The sequence below is a fragment of the Lepeophtheirus salmonis genome, chromosome 13 (assembly GCF_016086655.4).
Source record: "Lepeophtheirus salmonis chromosome 13, UVic_Lsal_1.4, whole genome shotgun sequence".
NCBI classification, from domain to species: Eukaryota; Metazoa; Arthropoda; class Copepoda; order Siphonostomatoida; family Caligidae; genus Lepeophtheirus; species Lepeophtheirus salmonis.
Genome location: NC_052143.2, coordinates 34,766,385 through 34,791,619, shown reverse-complemented (window position 1 = coordinate 34,791,619; position 25,235 = coordinate 34,766,385). Strand labels below are relative to the sequence as shown.

At 32.6% G+C, this 25,235-nt stretch overlaps 2 protein-coding genes across 7 annotated transcripts in view; one reads left to right on the top strand and one right to left on the bottom strand.

Annotated features, from left to right (window-relative positions):
- LOC121128356 (TBC1 domain family member 2B) overlaps positions 1-25,235 on the bottom strand; it is a 263,354-nt gene that overhangs the window by 4,749 nt on the left and 233,370 nt on the right. For all 6 annotated transcript variants that reach the window (XM_071892911.1, XM_071892913.1, XM_071892912.1 and 3 more), the window contains one exon: positions 23,554-23,688. In XM_071892911.1, the coding sequence (XP_071749012.1) occupies positions 23,554-23,688 (135 nt within the window). The remainder of the gene's footprint in view (positions 1-23,553; positions 23,689-25,235) is intronic.
- Positions 12,815-15,221, top strand: LOC121128550 (uncharacterized). Its single transcript, XM_040724141.2, has 4 exons — positions 12,815-13,414; positions 13,908-13,989; positions 14,051-14,328; positions 14,395-15,221. Exons 1-4 carry the CDS (start codon positions 13,322-13,324, stop codon positions 14,554-14,556), a joined length of 615 nt encoding a protein of 204 aa, XP_040580075.1. The 5' UTR covers positions 12,815-13,321; the 3' UTR covers positions 14,557-15,221.

The window sequence follows — 25,235 nt, the reverse complement described above, 5'->3', positions numbered from 1 at the left end:
GCGCTCGCATGCGGATATAATCCTATATCACGGCGTCCCAATGCTGCCTGATAGTGGATTGAAGGACCTCGGTGTTTGAATGACGGGCACTGCAGGCCTTCCCCTCTACATGCAACCAAAATGTGTAGTCCATGGGGCAGCATCAGGGCCGTGAGGGGTCCAAAAGTGGCCTCTCCACCCTTACAAGGTTCATTCCGCCACCTTTTTTGATAGCTCTCTGTACAGTCTGGTGTGAAACACCAAGATCTCTTATATGGACCCTCGTGGACTTGAGGGGATTGACCTGGGGTGTTATTTTTAACACATGCGGGTCTAGTTTGGTCTTATGACAGAGCCCTTCTTACTCTCCAACGTTTCGCACTTGCTGATTCTTTTAATTCTCAAAACAAAGGCTTTTATAACTTTTCAAATGCGGCAATATGTTTACAAAACTTCACCAGTAGGAAATTACCGAGTGGTCCCTTATAATCAAAACACTTTGAATTTTAAACTTCAAAGAGATAAAATTTATTAATTAACAATAGAATTTCAAGAAAATTAATACTATAAATATATGTGTTTCCGAGTTCTCTTTATCATTAATGTAGCCACCCTTAGTGTGAATGATAGCTTTCAGGCGGTGTCTGAAGGCCTGGCACTCACTGCAGATGTAATCCTCTATCATGGCATCCCAGTGCTTCTGGACAGTGGCTTGGAGGGCCTTTGTGTTTGAATGACAGACACTGCATGACTTCCCCTCGACATGCACCCAAAATGTGCAGTCGAAGGGTTCGGCATCAGGGCCGTAAGGGGTCCAAAAGCACAAGACTCTTTCCTCCCACTTTTTTGGTAGCTTTCTGGACAGCCTGGTGAGAAACTTCTAGATCTCTTGCATGAGCCCTTATGGACTTGAGGGGATTGGCCTAAGCTGTTTCTTTTAACTCCATCGGATCCAGTTTGGCCTTTTTGAGAAATCTTTTCTTCCTCTCCAACGTTTCGGACTTGCTGACGGCGTAGACGGTGGTCTTGGAGACGTCCAACTGCTTGGAGTGCGCGAATAGAAATTCGTCAATTACGCTCAAGTGTAATTTTCTCGAATATAGCGTAAGATAGAGAGCTTAGGTTTGTTTTGTTTTGTAACAATTTGTTTAGGCTTTGATATATCGAAATATCAATCTCTTAACCATCACTAATTATTGAATTATTAAATGTTCATATTTCAACGGACCTCCCGGTCGTATTTTTTATTTATTGATCAAATAATTATACATTAGCAATGGCGTCCATGAAGGGTTTGAGCTACAAAATGCTCAGTTTGAGGCTTTAACACTTATGCATAAAAAATGTTACGTTTACAGTTATGTGTATAGTTGCAAAAAAACATGACCTACTGGTATGCTAAAAGAGAAACTGAAAATTGACGCTGTCAGCCTGACAATTTAATGAATGCGAGAGAGGTGAGCAGCTTAGCTGTTATGACGTTACATTAGATTAGCTGTTAGTAACTATAAGGGGAAGGAAATACACACAAATCGCATTCCATATTTAGCAATGATCTAGGCAGGAATTACTCGGATGTCAATCCTTAAATTCTACTCCGAGTCCAAGAAGGCCCTACACTTATAACCAGTGGTCCTCATTCCGAGCCGTTAATCAATATGGTGATCCTGACAATTTGAAGACATATTTAGAGGAGAGCACCTTAGCTGTCTTGATGCGTCACTAGATCACCTAAAAGGGGCTGTGACGAGGAGGGAGAAGGAGAAACCTTAAAATTATGGGATGAGTTAAGATATCCAAGAACTTCAACACTAGTTTTTAAACCTTTATTTGATTTAAGTGACTTACATTGACCCTGATATGGCCTTTTAAATCAAATCTATCATTTTATTATTCTTCTATTGTGGCGATCAATTTCAGCTACTTTAAGACCAATTTGTGACACCTCCACAGGGTTAATAAAAAAAATTTGTTGAAAGAAGTTTCGTATGATTCTTCAAAGAATATTGATGCAATTCACACTTCATTTTGAAAAGAAAAAAATATCATTCTAGCTTAATTTTGTGTTGAGGGGGTATCACAAAGTAGCTTAATTGTCTGGATATGTTTTTGCTCTTGATGTAAATATTACCACCCCTAAACAATCTAACAAAGAGTGAACTAAATTTTAGAAATAGAAATATTGGAGCTGTACCATCCGTTGTTTTTCTTTTGCAATTTCGAATTTGTCATTATACTAATTATAAATTGATCATCTTATGTTTTGATTATTACTTGTATAATCCTCTTGGACACACTTACAACTTGTATAAATGTAAATTAAACTGATAACTTCTCAAGGGTTATACCTACTAAAAGTAAAAAATACAAGACTCTGAGTCCTTGCCAACAAATTATCTAAATATAGATTGAACCATCATGCTCCTCTCTCTAGGAAGTATTCGCAATAATGGACGATAATGATATTTAGAAAATGTAAGTATGTACAAACTTATAATACGTTCATTACGTCGTTACCTTTGTTAAAGCACACAATCCTTTAAACAAAAAGAAAAAGCCGAAATTGGTTGCTAATTAGCCAATTCTTACAACTATGTAAGTATTAGTTAATAATTGTTGGAAATAGTCCACAGATAACAAAGAGATAATTCTAATTCAACCAATCAACGTTCAGAACACAAATGATTAAGGGAAAAGAAGCAGGAACATCGACAGCTGACAGTAAAGTACAGTGTTGATTTTCAAGTAAGTAAGGTAATGCCATCATAAAGAATTATTTTTTTACAAAAAAAATAACTGATTGGGAGGACAATTAGCGACGTTCTTATATTCCGTTCTGTTTTGAGTGTCTGAATGGGAAATATGAGGTAAATCATTGCGTTTATTTAGCCGTTTAGTCTTTCGCTTTGTTTCTCCCATTTTCTCTAAAAAGAAACAGATAAACAAATTATCAAAATCAGTTGGTAGTTAGTCAATTATTCCGAAATACAAACAGAAAAATCGACAGCTCAAAACAAAATACTGCATAACTGTTAGCGGAATAATGTCGTGACTTCTTTCATTCGTCTATTTTCATTCTAAGGACAAGCAAATTCAAATTATAATTTCTCCTAAAGAGCTAAAACGTGTTCTGTAGCCTTGAATCCGATCATTATGAACCCGAAGCGCACCATCATTTCGCTACATTTGAAAGGGAAGAGCTATAGGGCCATTACCAAGGGCCTGAAATATCTCAAGGTGTCCTAGTCATCAGTCTGCTACACGATCAAGCGCTACAAGAAGACTGGAAGTGTCGATGATAGGCCCGGGATTGGTTGTTCAAGGTCCATGAAGACATCCAGGTTGATCTAGGCAACGAGGTCAAAGAACAACTGGAAAAAATATCGTACCTTGAGAAAGATGACACATGAGGCTGGTGTTTCTCGAGAAATCTGCATAGTGTGGTCAGGGAAGACCTGAGGATGAAAACTTATCACCTACAAAAGCGGCAACTTCTAAGTAAGGCCAAAATGGGCAAGACCCAGAGGAAGGTGTATCTGAAATTCCTCAATTCTTGTATGCACGTTTCAATCCTTTTGACTGACAAGAAGATATTTACTATGACGCTAGCTTACAGTAGCCATAACGACCTGTTGCTCGGTTGGAGCATCGATGACATTTCCTTGAACGAGGCCCCCAAAACCGCCCTCGGTGATGGTATGGTCAGGTGTCACCTTCTGCGGGATGAAAACGCCACTGATTGTTATTCCCGAGGAAAATAAGGTCAATCAAAATGTCTATCTGGACATTTTACAGACCTAAGTACTTCCCTGGATCAAGAAACAGCACTGGGAAGGATGGATTACCTTCAAACTACAAAGTATGTGCAAGAGTTGTTCCAAACCACTTTTGAATACCACATGATCTCCTTAGAGGGAGGTTTGAGCAACCTTCTATCGCAGCGTTGGTGGCTTGAAAGCCGCAATAGTGTTCACATGGGACAACCTGTCGGAGGAGACCATCCATACAGCGTGTAAAGTAGTTCCAAAGCGTCGGAGAGTTGGCGCAAATGTTGGCCATGTGCATTGAAATGGCACTCATTTTGAAGGAAATTTCACGCTGATTGTAATAATGTAAAAAGATGTGAGAAATAAATATGTTGAAGTTGTCCTAAGACTTATGAGTCACCCCGTAATCCATTACTACACCGTGACATGCATTACATTACCAAAAGTAAATATTCTTAACAACATCTGCTGCGGCCTTCGAGCGCCTGTTTGCCTCTCACACACTGTGTATGTATCTTAATGGGCAGCAATTATTGTTATCTCTTTCACATTTTATTTTGCAATACGCAATAGTTGTTCTTATATCAAATTTCAACGACCCCCAAGTCGATAAGACAAAAGATATAAAATTATTATTAACGTAGAAAAATAAAGTAAATATATTTATGCTGTAAATGTCACAACAGGGAATGACTAATTTGATCATCGTGGCATTTCATATACAATGTACAAAGTAAAGTAAGGATGGTTCGAATATTTACATGAATACTAAATATAATAAGTAATGAACGAACGGATTTATGTTAAAACTATGAGTTTTGCAGTTACGACATAAAGAAATCGCCCCGCAAGCTAAAAGTTAACCTGTGTTGTGTTGGTCCTTATTTAGGAACGCGGTTCAGTCCAGGCCCATATGTCGGTCCTTAAAAAAGGTATATTCAATCCCTCGTGACGTAAATGAGGGTGTTTTTCCTTATAAAATAGAATAAATTATATAACTATGGATTTATATAATATGTTCGTACTACAATGGAAAAATAATATTTTTTTTGCAAGATATGTGAAATAATGTTATAACATATTTCATATATCTTATTTGGCTTCATAAGCCATCGATATTTTTATAAGGGTGCAGACACCATTGGCATCTCTATCTGGACTGCCTCCATGTGGGAAAGAATGCCTACCATACCTTTAATCCATATTTGCATTCGCTCCGAGCTGCAATAATGACAGCGTGGTACGCCGTGGATACGACCTTCAAAGTCAAGAGCTGTCAATCAGTTCTCCGATGTTTTGAGGCTGGTATTGCTTGTAAAGAAGGACATATTGAATTAATATATGGCTAAATATAGTATTTAAACATATCATAAATGGGTTTTATGTTGGCTTTTCTTGATTCCATTCAAAATCAACTCTTTCGTAATTAAGTGATGCTACATGTGAACCCCATAAAGCGACCCACGGGGAAAAAGTCAAATTAAATTTATATGTTGATAAATACTTGACCGTATAAGTAATTTGATATATATATTACTCGTAATCCAGTGTATCGTACTATTGACCATACACAGGACAATGATTTTTTTTTTTTTTTTTTTTTTTTTTTCGAAACCCGGTCAAAGAAAATGCTTGCAAGAAAATGCAAGATTTAACAAATAAAATATGTTATTGAAGTTTTGTCATACTAAGGTACAAGCGATGACGTATTATTAACCTTTTGGATATATAAATACGTAGAATCGGCTGCTTTATATAAAAAAGAGTCAACTAACAAAAACAGTTGAATAGAGAATACATTCTATTTTTGTTGACGTTTATAACTAGGAAAGATTCTACTTGAATTTATATAATTAATAAGATGACTTCTTAATACAAAACAAAACACTTGTGGTCAAATCACTTAAAACATATTTGACTTTATCATGGAACTACGAATATTACTCGAGGGAAAATGGCGTGATTTAATAACTTACAAACTTTGTCCCTTGTTATATAAAAATAATACCTATTACAGCTTCAGAATCTTAATACATTGATAGAGTACCGTCCAATAATAAAATATCTTATCGAGAGAAGTGATCATATCAAATCCATAAAAATGATATTTATTATTTGAAGAAAAAAATACTCTGGTGGAAAGTTATATATAAAGCTTCAATGTATTGTTATGTTATATTTAGGGATGGGATTGTTGTCTAAATCACAATGAGCGTAAGAACGTTGCCTGAGAGAATGTCATAAATCCTATAGTAACTTTAAAAGACGACATGTCTGTTGACAGAGATAAATATAAGCTACTGTGCTACTTGCTTGTTGATACGTCCGAATTTTCAATATAAAGAAGAATCTGTATTAATAAAGCAAAGTTTGTTTGTCTGTATGTATGAAAAACAGTCACAAAGTTCATTATATATAGTGTTCCCTGATGTATATCATAAACATATTTTGTTTTAAAAATAACAATGTAGTCGTTTTAATGAAGTATTACAACACTGCACGTGTGTACAGGGTGAACTGTATATAGAGTTCCCTGATATATACCATACACATATTTAGTTCTAAGAAATAACAATTTAGTCATATTTCTGGGGTTGTTTTTTTTTGCTATTGCTCTCTTATGTATAGCATTCGAATATATAATTGATGTCTTTTTCAGGATATGTTCAGATTTGAATAAAATAAAACACTAGTATGTAAAAATGAATTAACTCTTGCAGGGATTTTATAAATTTATGATAAGGGGAACACTTGTTTGTTTGTTTTTGTTAATGAGCACTCTTGAGACTAAAGTACTCGTGCGTCACCCGATCATAGTATTAAGTGTTTTTTTTGCAAAATATTCTTCTTTTAATCTTGATGAGAGATCACTTATTTTACATTGATATAAGTATTGAGTAGTTATGTGTGATTTTTAAACTATAGACCGTTTCAACGTGACGTCAGCATTGTTAATATTGGCCACTCCGGTGGCCTTAACAACCAAGTTTTATTCCAATAACCCCCATTTTTCATTAATATTTCGGAAAATAATTAACTATTGAATGTTAAAATATGTCCTCCAAATACAAGGACTTAAACCTTACTGTCTATCAAAAAAACTATCCCTCTTATTAGGGTCTCTAATTATATGTATATCTGACCCTAATATCCATTCAACATATGTTATTAGATTGTTATACAATCTTATTTATATACTTTAGATACAAATTAACTATTACATTAGACAGAATAAGATATTTTTTCTCCAATTATCTTACTTTTCTCGTCCCTAATCGATCAACAACAAAATATATTTACAAATTTAAGATTTTTAGTACATTATACTATGATTATATTCAAATATCAGTGTTTATTCTTTGTATCAAGTGGTATTCAATGCAGATATGAACTCTTTTTATTCTTAAATCAATTTGATGAAGTTTTATAAAAAATCTTGGAAATGTGATCATTTATGTTTAATAAATATCAACTTTGAGCCCTAACATGGCGTCTCCTTCAAATATTATTATTTACTCATCTCTGAGTCATTCCATGTCAAATCGACCAAAATAAAATAAAAATGTCAATTTGCATGATTTTAGGCACACAAGCTCAAATTCATGAGTACATTAAGTGTGCCAAATTTCAGCACATAATTATGATTCGTTCATGAGATACAGATACTCGTTCCAGTGCCTTCTTGGACCAAAATTATCAACGTCACTTCAATGTCTTATTACCGGATGATATTTTTTCTTATATATTTTTTGATCCAAAAGAGCTTACCTCTTGAAATTTGGTATGCAACTATTTTGAAGTCTGACGATTCCTAAAATGAAGTCAAAAGTAGAATATTCGAATAACCTATATGACCTTAATTTTGATTTAAAAAAAAAAAATCTGAAATACAATAGGAAGTACTTAATCAAGAATATGTATAAAAAAATTACCTAACTCTTATGAATATGAAACTTTGACAACATGCTCCATCTATGTAAGGGTATCACTCTGTCAAAAATCCGTGTTGGCTTCTTTACCATAGCTCCAAGGGTGGGATCTTAAAGTTAGGTAATTTTTCTCCGGAAATTTGCTCAAGTTTACATATTTGTTTATATCTTATGATTTAATAGACTGACAAAAGAAAACTGAACTACAGTAATTTATAATATTGACTAGAAGTAGACGAATTAAAAAAAATATGAGTAGGTTTTAGTATATCTGTGATTTATAAAGTTTGAGAGGTTTAGACTCAGTTTTTACCATGTTCCGAGGAGCAATGTTGTAGAACACATAATTAGCAGTCGATTCCTAGGGGGAGAAATGGTCTTAGTAGCCACCCTGAGCACACAATGCGAGAAGAGGATTGAGATTGCAGAACTCCTTTGTATGGTATTGACCATCTAGGAGCAGACTAGGATCTCGACGAAGACGATTTATAATGTCTCCATGCAGTTGAAGGTCGGGGAGGACCTCAAACACTCTCCATGAGCAGGTAGAAACCCCTCTATGTCCGTCCACTACTTGAAGTCAGCCTTCATGAAAAAGACGAATTCCCCCATTTCTGACATGGCCAGGAAGAGAACAAGTCCCCTCCAGCTGTGTTCCGGGCTCTAAAAAAGGCAGGAGGAAACAGGGAACCTCTGGACTCATTGTGATATTTTTTGATGATAATACGTTTTGTGTTTTGTGTCTTCAACAGGGAGAATGATAATGGCATTTGTGGATGTAGCAGAGGAACACCATCAAACACCTTGTTTCAGTGATGATTTTAGATCTGGTTGCATCCAATAGGAAGGTCATGAATCCTGTGTGGTTACCTTTTGAATACAGGCTGATGTGCACGTCAAAATTCTGGACACCAAAGTTCTAACATGGGTCAAATCCAACGTTGGCAATTCTCCCTGGGTGTTCCACAAGATTGAGACACATCTTGCAAGAAACGCCAAAAAAGCACCTGCACCCAAAATATTTCAGTCAACAAGGCCTGGGCCTCTATGAGTGCCGATTACATCCAGCAGGTCTGCAGCAGCTTTCGCCACCGCCTGGACCTCACCATCAATTCTGAGGGCAGATACATTGACTAAAACATGTTCTTTGGGTTTCAATTAATAGTTAATAAACTTATTTCCTAATTCACCCAGAATCCTGCCCTGGATTTCAATAATTTGTGGGTTAAAATGGGTAAACGGTTGGGCCGGTATAATAATACAAGGGGATAACTTTTCTTCTCATTAATTGTTTTGCTCACCTCTTTTCTGAGAGTCCCTACCCTTTGTCAGACCTCAAACAAATCTCTGAACCTAATAGAAGATTTTAAAATCTGTGAAAAAATACATTAGATAATGAAAGAACCCAGGGTTTTTTTTTTATTTATGTACATAAACCTAAAGGTTTTACATATTATGTAAATTCATATTTGAAGACTCATAATTTAATTCCAGGAATTACATCATTTATTTTTCCCTCTAATAACTCGTAACATTCCTACTAATATGAAGGCAATGAAATTGACATCCATCTCAGGATTGACAAACTTTGCAGGTACACTATTTCTTATTATCTTTACACAATTATATGTACATGTTCAAAATAAAATATGCAAATACGGGATTTGCAGTGAAATTGTTAAGACATTTATAAACAGGGCCGTCCGCAGAGGGTGGGCTGGAGGGATGGTACCCAACCCCCAAATTAAGGAATTTTTGCTTTTAACTAGAAAATTATAAATTTGCTTTAATTTTTTAAATTGTTTTCCAAAAAATTTTATATTTGAAATTTAATTTTTGTGAAGATTTTTGAATTTTTGAATTTATTTTCCAAAAAATTAAACTTATTGTAAGCAGCTGTGGAAATATTCAATTTTTTTCTAAAAATTGAATATTTGTGCTTAAAATTTTGAATTTTTTTTTTAATCCAAAACCCATAAATTCCCCCAAATCCCGTCCAAAAAAAAAAATTTATAATCCTGCCGATACCACTAATAATAATAATAGTGTTGTGTGGATTTGAGCTTTGTCATGTCAACTCGAGTCTATAAATTGGAAGGGCAAAATGGAAAAAATTAAACATGCCCAATGTCAACTGAATAATTTGAAAATTCTATAAACGTTAAATGCACTTCGTTTTTACGATACCAATACTTTCCGGTACCAAAATTGGTATTGACAAATTAAGAAATGTTGGTCAAGTGCAATTCACATGCACATGATAAGTCCGCAAAAATATTTTCAGGAGGAAGGGAGTGGTTGGGTTGTTGGTTGGAATTGATCACGTATCCATTTACCACAAAAAAAGTTTGTATGTCTGTCTGGCAAAAATAATTATTATTAATTAACAACGAGCGTGTGTAGCTATAGCTCAGCGCGCGCGTATCATATTAAAAAAGAAAAAGAGAGTAAATATATTTAGGACTGAAGAGCTTGTGTATTTTTTTAGTTGGTTTATCATATGTTGAGATTTATTTTTAAAATAAAAATGGACACTGGACAATTCAGAGTGTCAATATTTTGAAATTATAGCTAAGAGAAGAAGGTATTAGTAATTTCCTTTTTTTAGTAAACATTTTTGATCTTTTGTCTTTTTTTACATGAAATACCATTTTTTATTTAAGCAGATTCTTCAACATGCACCATAAATCCTCCATAAACCTCAGACATTTCATGAATTCATAAATAAAAGTCCAGAACATAAAAAGGAAGATATGTCCCAGGAAAAATGTACTATTGGTCATCCTACAAACGGCATTACCTTTATTGTATCAGACAAGCTTTCATACAAAAAGATGCCTATAGGAAGGCCCATAATCACTCGGTCATCCTTCTTAACAAAGAAATTATCCTTCAATAGTAATTGTTGATAATTGTTCACGACTTGACAAGAGCGAATTAAAAATTCGCTCAACTTACCTTTAGAACATTTACTAACGGAAACGAAGAAGAAACATCGACAGTTTACAAATAAATACAGCGTTAATTTTTTTTTTAGTTAGGAAACGCAATATCAGATGAATGAATTAATGGCTCCAAGTCATCATGCTACTACTCATTTATAGAAGTTAACCTTTTAATAACCATTATATATCTAATGAGGTATTTTTCAATATAACAAAGTATCGAGTAAAAAAACTATATAGGATTTTATATTTTAAAATATATATATTAGTTTGGGGGAAAAAAGTAATTACGACTTTTTAGCTTTAATTCAATGCTTTATAAGAAGTGTTACAATTATCCAATTTCAGCCAAATATGACCCGTTCTGTTTTATAACTAATTGTCAATGAGAATCCAGCTTCACAATGCCCTTCTCGTAGAAGCCCTTATCCCTACTGGGAAAAAAATAGTACAACCAATTTTCATAGGCCTCTATGGAGGCCCAAATTGTACCCCAAGCGTGTTGGCCATAAACAAGAACAGGCAGTAGTCAATTCGTGCAAGGTTCGGAATGTAGGGTGTATGCATAAGAACTTCTCATACGAGCTCCTGAGCTTCTGGGGCGACATCAAAGATATTTTGGCCCTGGGGTTATCTTGAAGGAACAAAATTCTTCTCCTATTCAAGTTTTTTTTTTTTTTTGTAACCAGCCTTCTGAAAATGGTTCAAAACGATTTTATAATCAATTTTCAGCTCCTGGACGATGCGACAACTGCTAACATGACGGTCTATCTCCATATTTTCCATGATTTTATCGACATTTTCGACGACAAACCTCACAGTGCTTGGCACATCATTCCTCTCCACTCTACCAGAACAAAATCTATCGAACTACTGTTGAGCAACACGAACCGAAAGAGTATCAGTCCCGTATCAAAATGTTCTCGGTTCCAGTCAACGTGTTTTTCCCTTTCATCTAAGAAAAGTTGTAAACTGTGGTGAATTTCTTCCTTTGAGACCTCTATAATCAACGCACGATAATTCACGACTGAACCGCCCAAGCCCAATACTGTTAAAAATCGTTTGTAGTAAACACTCACACCTTTACAAGTCTGTATCATATGATCCGATTTGAAAAATAATGAACAAGTTATACTTAATTTTTAAAGGAAGGGCGGGGAAATACGAAATTACTTTTCCTATTTCATTTTAAAAATTTGCTAACTACCAACTGATTTTGAGTCTCTTAACTGTTTCTTTTTGTGGAAGGTTGTGATATATAATAAAGGCGACAACGTGTACTATATAGAGACTGTTTAACGTCCGACACGACTTTTTTGCAGATGCAAGGCGCAAGTATCGACGCAAAACTAAAAAGGATTTTAAACGATAGTTTTTATGACTGTAAACATTAGGAAATGCTAAAAATCTATACTCAATGCAAAGGTTATATTAAAAAAAATAATGACACGAAGTAATTTGAATTTTTTGAGAGAAATTTGATCGCCTCTAAGGGTTTAAAATTTGAGATATTGTTCGATTTTGACTGGATAGAGGAAGCCCTAGTTTCTATTCTTGAACATCAACCAGATGAGATTGATTAATGATGAAGTAAGTGACGGACATTTATTGCCAATTATTTCATTGTAATTGCGCCCGATTCGGACGGGATCTTAAGATTTTGGGATAAACTTAAAATTTCCCATGTGTTTAAAATTTTGCAAGTCAGCACAACACTAAAAAAAGAAAAGGATTTTGCTTTTTTTGAATAGAAAAACTATAAAAAAGTATATAGTCGGTGTGAACTGAGTAGGAGGAACTAACATAGAATGATAATTTAAATACACTATTAATTATAGACATTAATACACGCTAAAGACTAAATAAAAAAAGATTTTTCCAACCATCCCAAAGATAATAAAATAAAAAAATATGTATTTATTCTTTTGGTTTATGAAGCCCTTTTTAATTAAAAGATGAGTCATCAAACATGTCTCTCTTCCTCTTTTAAAATACTAATGTACATAGTTACCATCACACTTTGAATATGGCAGTGCTGCCTTTAAATTACGATTGACTTGAATTAGATATATTCATGGTTTTGAGTAACAACACACAAAAAAAAAAAACGGGAAGGGGAAAAAACCCTCATAAGCATTGTAAAAAAAAAAAAATACAAGAGCGACGTTCTCCCCCCTTTTAATATTATTTCTTTAAGGAGCAGAGCAAAATGAAAAGGAGTTCGAAGTTTCCCCATTCTGCTTTCAGTCTGTCAGGTAGGCGGATGAGTGTTGATTGCCGTGTCAATTATTGTTTTTTTTAAGGCTATGAGGATGAAGAATACGAATAAGTGCTTCCAATCCGTAGAAGCATAGCCCTCATGAATTCTCAAACATATCCAGTACTACCCTAAGCCAACATAGGACTACAGTAGTTGCAAACAGAAAACATAAAGGAGGATCGACCTGTAGTAACGCTCAGGAAGCAGGACTTCTACTATAGACAGATACTACCAACACGCGCACACAAAGAAGGGAAGGGGGCAGGCGGACCTCTTCCCTACTACTAATACTATTGAGGAGTATGGGCTGACGTCATGATAGTCACTACTTCCCCATACTATGTGCTACAATTTCCATTCTTACTACTAGTACTATTATTTCTGGAAGAATAGGAACAGCTACTGCGTTATCACAATCCACGGGAGAATATAGAAAGAATCATGGTTCGACTCGCTCCGAGCTTGTTTTTGCTACTCATTACTACGATCCTAGTGATTTCCGCAGCTCCTTCAAAAAAAGATCTACATTCTAGGGTAAGTTCCGACTCTCATGGAGTATTGTTCCTGTATGTACTTGAAGAGTCCGAATCCTTTGTGATTAAATATATTAATTACATGTATAATTAAGTGGGACAGGGATGGTTCAATAGATATGTGGGTACAATTAGTTCGGACTTTGTTTTGAATTTAAAATGGTATGAAAGAAAAGATGCGCGTAATGTTAATCATGCCTTATTTTTGTTTAAAGTATTCTTGGGGATTAAATAAGTATACTTAATTATTATAATCCTATGCGAAGAAAAAAAAAGAGTTTTATTATTATTAACTTTCTTTTCTGTGACTAACAAACCAACCAACAGGAATAATCCAAATAAAGCGTATTTTTAGAGAATTGGGATTATTAAGAAATCAAAAAGTAAAGAAAAGAATCGTCGTGGATTAAAGTTTATTATGAAGGACAAAATATTATGTACATAGTTAATTGTAGACAGTACCATTCAATGTGAAAATATTAATTATTTTGCAGTTTTTCCAAGAAGAGAACATGGAAAAGCACATGAGTAATGACATTGGAGATGTACTTCCTCGCTACAAATCCGCACCCAAATGTAAATCAAATTACTACAAAGTTATATATTATAGCATGTTTTAATTCTAATATTTCACTAGTGAACAGAATCCTTTTTGGAGGAAGTAAAGGAACATTCCGTAAGAATAATAAGAAGGGCCCATTTCAGAGAAGGAAGAATCATGGAAAACTTGGTGGACTCCTTGGACATAAAGGAGAGCAAAAGTGGAGACGACAATTTCCTCAAAGAGTCAAGGAGATCCATTATCAGGATGTCTCATATGATGTACCACAATCACCACCACTGAGAAGACCTATTGAAGTTGAAATCCCTGAGACTCCTCGTATGACTCCTAACAGACTCCGCCGTGTCAAAAAGGTGAGGAGATGTGTATTGCATTACCTTTGACACTTTTGTAAATCATTTCTTTTCCCATGCTATTAGAACAAGAACAACAGACGAAAGGCTCAAAAGAAATCCATTCACGCAAAGCGAGTTCATCATTTGAACAAACTCAGACAATTGGGTAAAAACCATGATGAAAAAGCACTCTGGAAGCTCATGAACCACAGAGCTAAACTTGAAAATCATTCATCAACCCCATAGAGAGCCATATATACATATATATACTATAATATGTATTAATTATGCAAGTTGACTATTTCAATTAATATTATTTTTTTTCTATTTTGTAAGTAACGACAAACGTGGGATTTTTAAAATGTTATTATTTTTCACCAAAAGAAGAAAAAAAAGTTTAATATAATATCATGCCATATTTTATTTCTACCTATTTTACTATTATAAGAATTACTCTATCCCTTGAGCTGGATTTGTATCTATACTGATTATTCAAAATAATATTTTCACTCGTATACTTATTCATTTTTTTTTTTTTTTTTTGTAATGATTAATCTGCCCCTCAGTAGAAGAAAGAATATTACGAACTTAAACTGAGAGAGGATTGATAAAGTCCGTCTAATTTATCTCTCTCTTGGTTTATACTCCTCTATAAACAAACTAAACCTATATCCATAAAGCCTTTTTCTTACCAAAAACACCAACCCCGCAATTCCATCATTAACCCCACTTATCCTCCTCAATACTCATACTTTACAAAAAACAAATTAAGTAATATATATATTTTTTCCTTTGCATGTTAATAACTGCTACTAAATTACAAATTATGTATAACAATAATTTCATTAAAACCTTCATATTGTAAGAAAAAAAAATTACTCATTATTTTAGAATAAAAATTACTAAGTGACTTCTTGACGATGTTATCTTTATTTTGATTGTATCCCTCAACCTTTCGTCCTTGATCAATTTAATCGTTTTCAAATGGTGAAACCGATTTTTTTTAGTCTCAATCTATGGACGGATTTTCTCCTCATCCGCTTGATGTATGAAAACTAATAATATGATTTATACAACACTTCATTTACTTCATTTGACGTTATTGTAAGTCGATTTTCACAATTTGAAACACAAATGACGTCTTCAACAATTCATCGATATAATTTGTAAAGAGAGAATTTTAAATATGATCCAATTTTTCTTTGGGACGGATCTAGTGCATTGCTGTTAGAGTTGTCTTGCTTGGAAGCGGTGTTTTTTCTAAATATTTAGATTTTTACTCATTTAGTAGAAAAAATCAAGGATTGAGGGCCAAACTGTCATAATTTACTAATTATAAATATTAGTGTTTTTGTCAACTAGAATTAAACAATAAGTTTTAAATACCTCTAAAAATGTATGTAAAAGTTCGAATAGCTTAACCCGGTTCAGGTTTCGGATCTTTTTCGGTTACATAAGTTTACTTAACCTTACACGACTACTTCAGATCCGGGTCCAAAAACCGTCCTATTTCTACTCTCACCCCTCGATATGTAGTGTTGGATTAGAGTATCACTCAAAACTCGAAAAAAAATGAACTTTCCTCAAATCTATAACTATTTTCAGAAAATTAGTCGAACTTGTTTGCAATATTTGTTAGAAAATTTCACTCTTTATGAACTCGAGTTAAAAGCAAAACATTCGAATTGTGATAATTAGTCAAACTTCAAAAATACAAGGCTATTCTCAAAAAAAATTAAATTTATTGGAATTTTTTTCAAAAATTCAGATCTGTTCACAAAAAAGTAAATTAAAAAAAATAGAATAGTAACTTTCAGGTAATAAAAATATCGCAAATTTATTCCTGTGAGACCTCCATACTTGACGCAAAATAATTCACGACTGAACCGCCCAAGCGCAATGCTGTCCAAAAACATTTGTAGTATATATTTACACCTTTACAACACTCTATAGTATTTTCCAATGTGACCAATAATCAAAAATATATACTTAGTTTAAAAAAAAGGGCGGGAAAGACGAAATAACTATTTCCCCAACTTAATATATATTTAAAATTCAATGACTGTTGGGAACCAACAGCTTAGCTGTCATGTTGTTCCATTAGATCAGCTACTATCAGCTGTGACAAGGGAGGAGGGGGAGAAGGAAATTAGCAATTATAATTATTAACAGCTTTAATTCGAACTAAAAAGTCATATTTCATAACACGGATTAGTAATGGGACGATTAATTGGAATCAGGAATCGGGTGTTTTTTCTAAAATTAGAATTAAAATCGGTATGGGGAAAAAAATTTACGATTTCGATTCTTACTTATTAATTTTCTAAGCAATGAAAAAAATAATCCCCCTCCTCCCCCAAAAAAAAAAAAAAATATTTTTTGGTTTTTTACTAGGAAATTTAATATTTGAAATTTAATTTTTCAATTGTTTTTGTATTTTTGAAATCTTTTTTCTAAGAAGTTTTATTTTTTTTGAACTGTGAATTTTTGAAAAATTTTTGAGAATGGCCTTTGAAATTATTTTTCAAAAAATGTATTATTTTGAATAGTAGTGGATTTTTTAAAAACTGTTAAATTTCAAATTGTATATTTGAAATTTTAATTTTGATTTTTTTAAATTATTATCTTTCAATTTTTTTTCTAAAAAATTTCAAAAACCAAACCCCTCCTAAAATATAATCCTCTGGACGGCCCTGATAGCAAAATTGTATTTTTTAACTATGACATTAAATATTAAAGAATCGGCATTGCTCATTTCTATTAGAACAACATCGGAATTGGCATTGAGATTTTTAGTTTAATCGTCACATCACTAATACTGATAAAATAAAAAACAACAACAAACAAATCGACAGTTGACAACAAAATACAGTGTAATTGTGTGCAGAATTATGTCGTGACTTCTTTTCTTCGTCTATTTTCATTCTAAACGATTAACAAAATCCTCACTGTAATCCATTACAGTCTTATATATTTATTTTCAAATGCATTTGAAGGGATTTCTGATTAACTTTAGCATGAAAGTCAAAAATAAAGGCATAAAAAAATAATTGTTTTGGGGTTTATAAACATTATATGAGAACATTTAACTACTTCAAGTTATGAGTATTATTAGTATATTTTGTGGTTAGAACCAACTTCATTAAAGGCAATAAAGAATCATATTGTATGCACATCGAGAGTAAAATAAAAATTGAACAATATTTAAAGTTAATGAACGACTAAGCCCGTTATTCACTAATAATATGTACGCTGATTAGTATGTTCATTTTCAAAGGATATATAATTTATAAACTAGGAGCTCTCTCCCGGGATTTCCCGGAGTTGTATACCAACGGAAAATCCCACATTTAATTATTCTATGAATACACAATTTTACTTTTATACCGGAGTCGGGTTATGTCTTTTAAAGTTATTCAAGGCATGACTCCACCAAAAATCGGCTCCTTCATCAATTATTATTCAAGTTTTTGGCTGTTGCCATCAGATTTGGTCATAGAATAAAAAATATGCGGACCCCGAGGGCTCTAAAAAAATAACCACACCACAAGCACGGGAATGTATTTGCAAGAGGGGGGTGGGTGTAATTATATAATGGTGAGGCCGTGAGGGGCGCCCGTATATACTTTTGGTGGTGCATTACCATAGAGGTTTTGTGACAATTTTGACAGAATGTCCAGAAACTATTTTTTAAGAAGAGACAAAAAACTATACCTAGTTAAACATTTAGGAAAGGATAAAATTTGAATTCATAACCTTTTCTATTTTTAAATGAAAATTGAAGAAAAATCCTTACATTGTGACATTTTAAAAATTAGATATGACACTTTTTTTAAATTTCGATCACTTTAAAAAAATCCACAAAAGTTGAGTGTTTCTGTGCCATTGAACCATGCACTAATAGTGATTATAATAAAAATGAGGCTTGATAATATATAATGGGTAAAGTTGTACTAATTTTTTAAAAGGAAATAGAGCCCATTGTTAATATTACTTCCTTGTTATATGATCTTAAAGGGGGCGGGGGGAGGTGAGAGATAATGTATCACAGCTATATAGGGAGAACCTTCTTCATTTAAAATAGCATTAGTACAGGGAAAATATTATGATGATATTTAAATTCATATATAGCTATTTAATTATGCATGTTACTAACCATTTACATCAAAGGTAGACAAGAATGCTGACTTCAAAGGCATGAGTTAACAGTTCGATGACTTATTCAATAATGAACAAAAAAGATGTAAGAGCACACACAACAACTGTTTTTCCTTTCCTAATCACTGAACTTTGTTTTTCCTTACAAAAATGGCAACCCTAATTATGGGGTCAAACTAATAACCTCGTCCAAATATGTTTTTGCCACTGTTTGTTTGTTTGTAAATCACCAGGAATACGGCAAAAGTTACGGATCGATTTTGATAAAACTCAATAAGAAGATTATGTATGGCCAGTGTCAGAGGCCATTCAATTTTGAGAGGTCAAGATCAAGGTAACACAAAACGTAAAAAAATGCATAATCGTCTTTTACTTTGAAACAAATTATGATACATAAGTTTTTAGGTAGAGGTTTTGCACTCTAGAGAGTGCTCATTCAAGTCTTAAAATGTTTATTTCTTCTTAAAATAAAAAAACAAAATACATCATTACTAACGGATCCGGATCAATGAACATTTCCCGGGAGATGAGGCACCCTGATGTACATATACCTACATGAATAAATTTTTTCGCTTCATTTTTATGATAATCATTAAGAACTACTACATACATACATAAGTATTAACAAATTTTTGTTCAATTTAATCCCTTTCAAAGCTTTGGCTTACTTAAAAAAATGTGCTTATCGTTCTATTTAAATTTAAGTATGAAATTTACCATCAATATTTGATGATATTAGGAGTGATTAGGGTAGAAACTCGGTCCGAGACAAAAAAAAAATCTGAGCTTTATCGTAAATGATTTTTTCTAAAACAATCGCGAGTTAAATATCGATGCAGATAGAAATTTAAACCGTGGATCAAAATTAAATTTCCTTTTTTAAAAATAAGCAGTTGATGATTTCAAGGCCCAAATACCGCAGTTGTAGTGATGTAGTTCATGAGAAACATTTTTGAGAAGATCTTGATCGCTGTGTCATGATAAGGCAATAGTATATAGAATTAAAAATGACTTATGTAAGTATTGTTTGTTTTAAAGATTATAAGTAGTGTTATCCATATTATGTAAATAATATTTATTTGCATCTTTATGTGTAAAATGTATATTTGTTCAATCATTTCATAGTAACTGCCCTGATTACAACACTCTCTAGATTTTCCCCGCCAAAACAATAGAGCTCTTAGCCCCCCCCACCCTCGTTTATCCTATCTATCATGCCGCCAAATTTATTGAGATTTTTACAATCAATTTGCCTCTTTTACCCAAGACCTATCCTTAACAAAGTTATAATTCAAGGTCCTAAATGAGAACACAACTCAGCTTGACAAGAGATTGCAAGAGTTGGAGCGTCCCTAAGTTTGCCGACAAGCTGGAGGAGATTCCCAAGATTATTTGAGAATAAGAGTAATATTGGTTAGAAGCTCTCTGGTGAGAATGAGTATGGTATGAAAGAGAATCCCAAAATCATAGCGAGCTTCAACTGCGCCCTCATGATATCCGTGGAGAGTGAAAGCGCCATTAGTTTTTTGAAAGACCTTATCACCAATAAGAGGAACGGGATAATAGAGGACCACCTGAGGGGATCGATGATTATTCAGCGAAATAAGGGCTGACTGGAGTGAAAAAGTACAGTTTGATAGAAATATTTGAAACCAAAATAAAACCTTTTTTTCTTGGATTTATTTGAACAGGTTCCGTTCAGGGTACCATTCCTTAAAAAGGGATGTTCCTCTGGGTGATTTTAAAAAAATCATCTTGATTTTAGCAATTAGCCTGATTACTTATGGAAAAAGCCTCACGATTTGTTCACAAATGTTGTGTTATGCAAGTGACATGATTTAGATTCTGAAAAAGTTTTTTAAGGATTTTTCCAGCCTTCAGTATCTACGGAGCTCCATCCGTTAGTAGTAGCTGGAATTTTTCTGAATTGTAACCAGGAAGGACATTTCCATGGGTATCATTAAGTAACTTGAACATATTTGAAGCTTTCGGTGCAATTTTCATAAACTCCAGAGTCACTTAATAAGGAGGATACATACTATTGGACAAATCTATGTATCACAAAGAACTTTGAAGGCCAATAAAGAAAAGATTCACAAATTAAATTATTTAATTAGTTTTTTACCCCCTTCATTTCTCTCAATTCTCTCCCATTTCGAAAAACGAACACATATTGATATTTGAAAAAGATACGGATACAATTAGTTTTTAATTCTTTCTTTCTATCTATCTACCCACCAATCTTTCTAGTATGTATAATATATAAATACCTATGCAATAATGAAATGCGTACAACTATACACTTTTCTTAAAACTAATTTTATGCTCTTATCTATTTATATAATATGGTGTTTATTTTCTACAACTATCTAGGTAGGTACATACTAATAGATAGATCGGTAAATATAAAGGAAGAAAAAACATTATTACTTGCAAAATACATTTATCTATCCATAAAAAACAAAAGCAGATTCTTGTTGCAACCATTTACTTTTGGAAGTATTTAGTACTTAGTATAAGTGAAAAATACACAATCCATTTGATTGCTTCCTTAAATGAGATAAGGTCTATTGCATTTAATATTTTTGATTAATAGACAGCCGATGTAGGGCCCAAAATATTGGAGGGCACATGGTAGGGGCGTCCGCATGGGTGGTCTGTAGGGGCCCTACCCCAATTAAGGATTTATTTTTGCTAGAACTTTTTTTAGTCAGGATGAAAAACTTTTATTGTATGCCGATTTTTTTAAGCATTGCTTTCCTTTAAAAAAAGGTCATCTTGTAAACTTCAAAACGAATTATATATTAAATTAATGCATTTAGTTATTGCAATGAAGCCCAGATAAATAAACATAAAAGATGTAATTATTCTTTGAGATCATTACTTTTACAAAGTACTTCAAAATAATAGAAATTAAAAGGATTCAAATATATATTTATAGTAGATTATCAATTTAGGCTTAATAATACGTAATAAAATTCATCCTGTAAATAACCAATTTGATACATTTTGGAAGGTTTTTAAACCTTTATCCAACGTGAATTTACAATAAAACAGTTCCAAAAAAATTTATTTTCTTTGAATAGGAATGGATTTTTTTAATATATCCCCAAAAAAATAAAATTTTTCAATTTTTTAATTTATTTTATTTTCTATGAATAACCATTGATTTTTTTCTTAAAAATTTAACATTTGAAATTGGATTTTTTAAATTATTCTTTGAAAAAATAAAATTTTTGTGTATAACCACTGGTTTTTCAATTTTTTTGGATATTTAAAAAAAAAAAAAAAAAAATATTAACTATGGAATTTTTTTATTTTTTTCATTTGAAATTAAATTTTTTTCTAAAAAAATTAACATTTTCAACTTTTATTCACAAAAAGTTTCCTTTTCTGTGAATAACTATTTATTTTTTTGATTTCTTTTTCTAAAAATTAAATATTTGAAATTTAATTTTTGAATTTTTTTTCCAAAAATATAGTTTTTGAAATTTTTTGTGAACAGCTATGGATTTTTGAAATTTTTCCAAAAAATATAATTTTGTTTATTAAAAAAATATCCAAAACCAAGGCCTCTCCCCCAATATAACCCTGCGGACGTCCCTCAAATTAAACCCATTGTGGACCCCAATCAAGGGTTGGGCCTGTGGTAAGTGTTCTTTCCTAAGAAACCAGACCTCTCTGTAACTTGTGGCACAGGGGTTTAATATTTGAAAACTGTCAGATTTGTAGAAAATACAAGCACTCATGCGTAGAAGCACTCATGTCTATTGAATAAAAAAATCAAACATAAGAAAATCAAAAAATATATTATTATGTAGATAATAATACGATTGACAAATATTTTTAAGCTACAAATTTATCTAATCAAAATGATACATTATGGATTCAAGAATGGGATTGGAAGGTATTAAAAATAATGTTTAGTATATGTAGCTTATTCCAATTTGATAGGGATTTTTCTGTTTATTGACTATTTTTAGACGATCAAACTATATAATACATAATAAATCATTATGACTTTAAAATACTTGTTTTTACTCCAAACTACTATGTGACAAAAACTCTTTGTGAAATAAATATGTTTAATTATTATAGTTTATAAAAATAAATACAATTTATACCCTTATCTAGACAAGGGGTATAATTTCAGTGGGGGTGCTGCAACACATGTATTTCCCAGAAAATAATAAATATAACATATATCATTAAATACAGTAAACCCTCGTAAGTTGAAGAATTATTCGATAAAAAAAATGAGCTGAAATTATATCCAAAGTTGATACAAGGAACACTTTTCACTGAGCATTTTCTATTCATGCTAATTTCAACACTTAATCAAACATGAGTAGAAATGTGAAAAATAAGTATTTTCTCTTCGAATAAATTGGTTATTCTGCAGCGAATAATTCTCGAATACCAAGTACTCTGACGTGAATATTTATTAAGGGAAAAAACCCTTTACATACTTCCGTTCATTTTTGAGCGGTGAGCAGAAAAAAAAAGATCGAATAAGTGGTTCGACGCAAACTTTCAGAAAATGAACAGATACACGGAAATTGTGTATACATGTCCAAGCTTGATATTACTGTAGCCGAAAATTGACAAGATAATCCTGACAAATGGAATAATTTTTTAGCTGTCATGACATTTCATTAGAGTAGCTACGAGCTACATTGAGATAGCGTGGGAAGATATTAATATGCTAGAATTTCATATTATACCATTCTATTGCAGGTGTTTAAAATATCATCTCTTACACAATATCATGAAAATTTCATTCACTTTTATTGATGTTTAAGAAAGTTGTGTTGTTTTATTCAAATATCATATTTTATTAGATCACAGATTTTGTTGAAGGTCATAACATAAAAACTTCCTTATTATTGAGGCTAGAGACAAGTTTTTGGTATCAAAATATTTTTTTTTACCATTATCTATTAGATAAAATAGGTTTAAAAGGGTAAAAAAAAAATAGAATTTGACATTTTTGATAACTTATTTCTGAATGTGTTTCGATTGATGTTTTTAATGATATTTGTCTTAAATAACATTTGAAAGTAATTTAGAATGAAAGCAACATACCTGTGTTATCTTTTTCACATCAACAAGAACAGCGACGCCTTTTCTGAGTGTATTTACAATGGACATGTAGTCAGTTTGTTGAAGTAGATCCTCTTCTAGGTACTTGAATATGGCAAGAGCATAACGGAGAAGAACCTGGAAGACAAATTTGTAATTTTATAAGAAAAAAGAAACATATATCAATACAATATAATTCAAATATTAAAACTAAAAAAAAAACACCATCATATGCTAATAATATACTTTTAAGATTTCATAAATATCAACAAGAAAATTATTTTATATACAAAAGGAAACTTATACATACAAAGAAATAATAACAAAACAAAAGAAAATAAGTTTTCTTATTTTTACCCATTGTACGAATAAATTATATATCTTATGCATCAACATAAAATCAATCTTGAACAGAGATAAAGAAAAGTGCAAAATCCTGTTTGAATCGGCAAACAGTCTTCGCATTTTTTGGCGCAGACTACCCCTTGATAACCCATTGCTTAGATTGTTATTTGGTTTCAGGAGTGTAGTGATATACCCATGTTTTATCCACAGTGAAGAAACAACACTAGTTATACTGTGGATTCTTCTGGAACAGCAACACTTGAAACAATTTGGTTTTTGTTCAAGCCTGAGCACCCATCTTGCGGATAGCTTTGTCATGTCCAAATGTTGATGCAAAATATATACCCATTCATTCGTGATGCCCAAAGCACTAACAATCTCACACCCCTTCACTCTTCTGCCATCCATCACCATATCATAGATTTTATCAATGATTTCTGTAGTAGTAACCTCAACAGGGCATCCAGAACGCTCAGCGTCACATGTGTCCATATGGCCACTCTGAAAATTTTAAACGCTTATAAACTATTCTAGTTGAAGGTGCAGAGTCCCCATAATGTTTGTCAAGCTTCTTTTTATTCACCTGAGGCGTTTTGTCTTTCATAAAGGGTTGTTTAATCAACACACGAAAATATTTTTCATCCATTTTTTGAAAATCACACCACTTTCTCGATTCAAACGAATGCAAAACAGTAAAAAATAAGACCGATCTGGCTAAAAATTGGTGTGTGTTTTTCCAAGAGATGCTACAAACTAAACATAACCTCGATGCGTGCCAGTAGTGCCTCCCTTGTACTTTACACAGACTTTTCAAACGACCCTTGTACACTATTTTATGGACATATTTAAGGTAATTATAGGCTCATAATTCAAATTTGTGGAATGCGTTCGTACAACCAATAATTTAAGCTATTGTCTCGAACTTTTAATTGATTTCAGAAACTTATATTGGCCCCAATATGCCCCTTTGCCCCCATCAAATATATCAATTTATCATGATATTACCGTGGCAATTAATTTTGAGTACTTAAAGTGCAATTTGCGTAATACCCAAAGGGTTAATATGAATAATTTGAGGATAGAAATGGACGATAAAGCGTTGAAAAATACAAATGTAATCCAAACTCAATGATGAGACAAATCATTTTAGTATTTTTTTCTTGTAGATGGGCAATATTAGCATATACGTATTGCTCAGAGACTATTATTAGATGAAAAAAAGAGTAAATTATATTTTCAATGTTGATTTTGCATAAATTTTTATCTTTTGTAATGAAGCAAAGTTTATCTATTGTCTGCTTGTTTCTTTATTTTTGTAAACAGGTGCAAATTTTTGATTG

Bases quoted from the DNA above. Each gene is read 5' to 3' on its own strand.
- LOC121128550 (XM_040724141.2), top strand. From the start codon at position 13,322: ATGGTTCGACTCGCTCCGAGCTTGTTTTTGCTACTCATTACTACGATC. The intron at 13,415-13,907 runs GTAAGTTCCGAC...ATTATTTTGCAG, and splicing joins AAAAAGATCTACATTCTAGG to TTTTTCCAAGAAGAGAACAT. The intron at 14,329-14,394 runs GTGAGGAGATGT...CCATGCTATTAG, and splicing joins GACTCCGCCGTGTCAAAAAG to AACAAGAACAACAGACGAAA.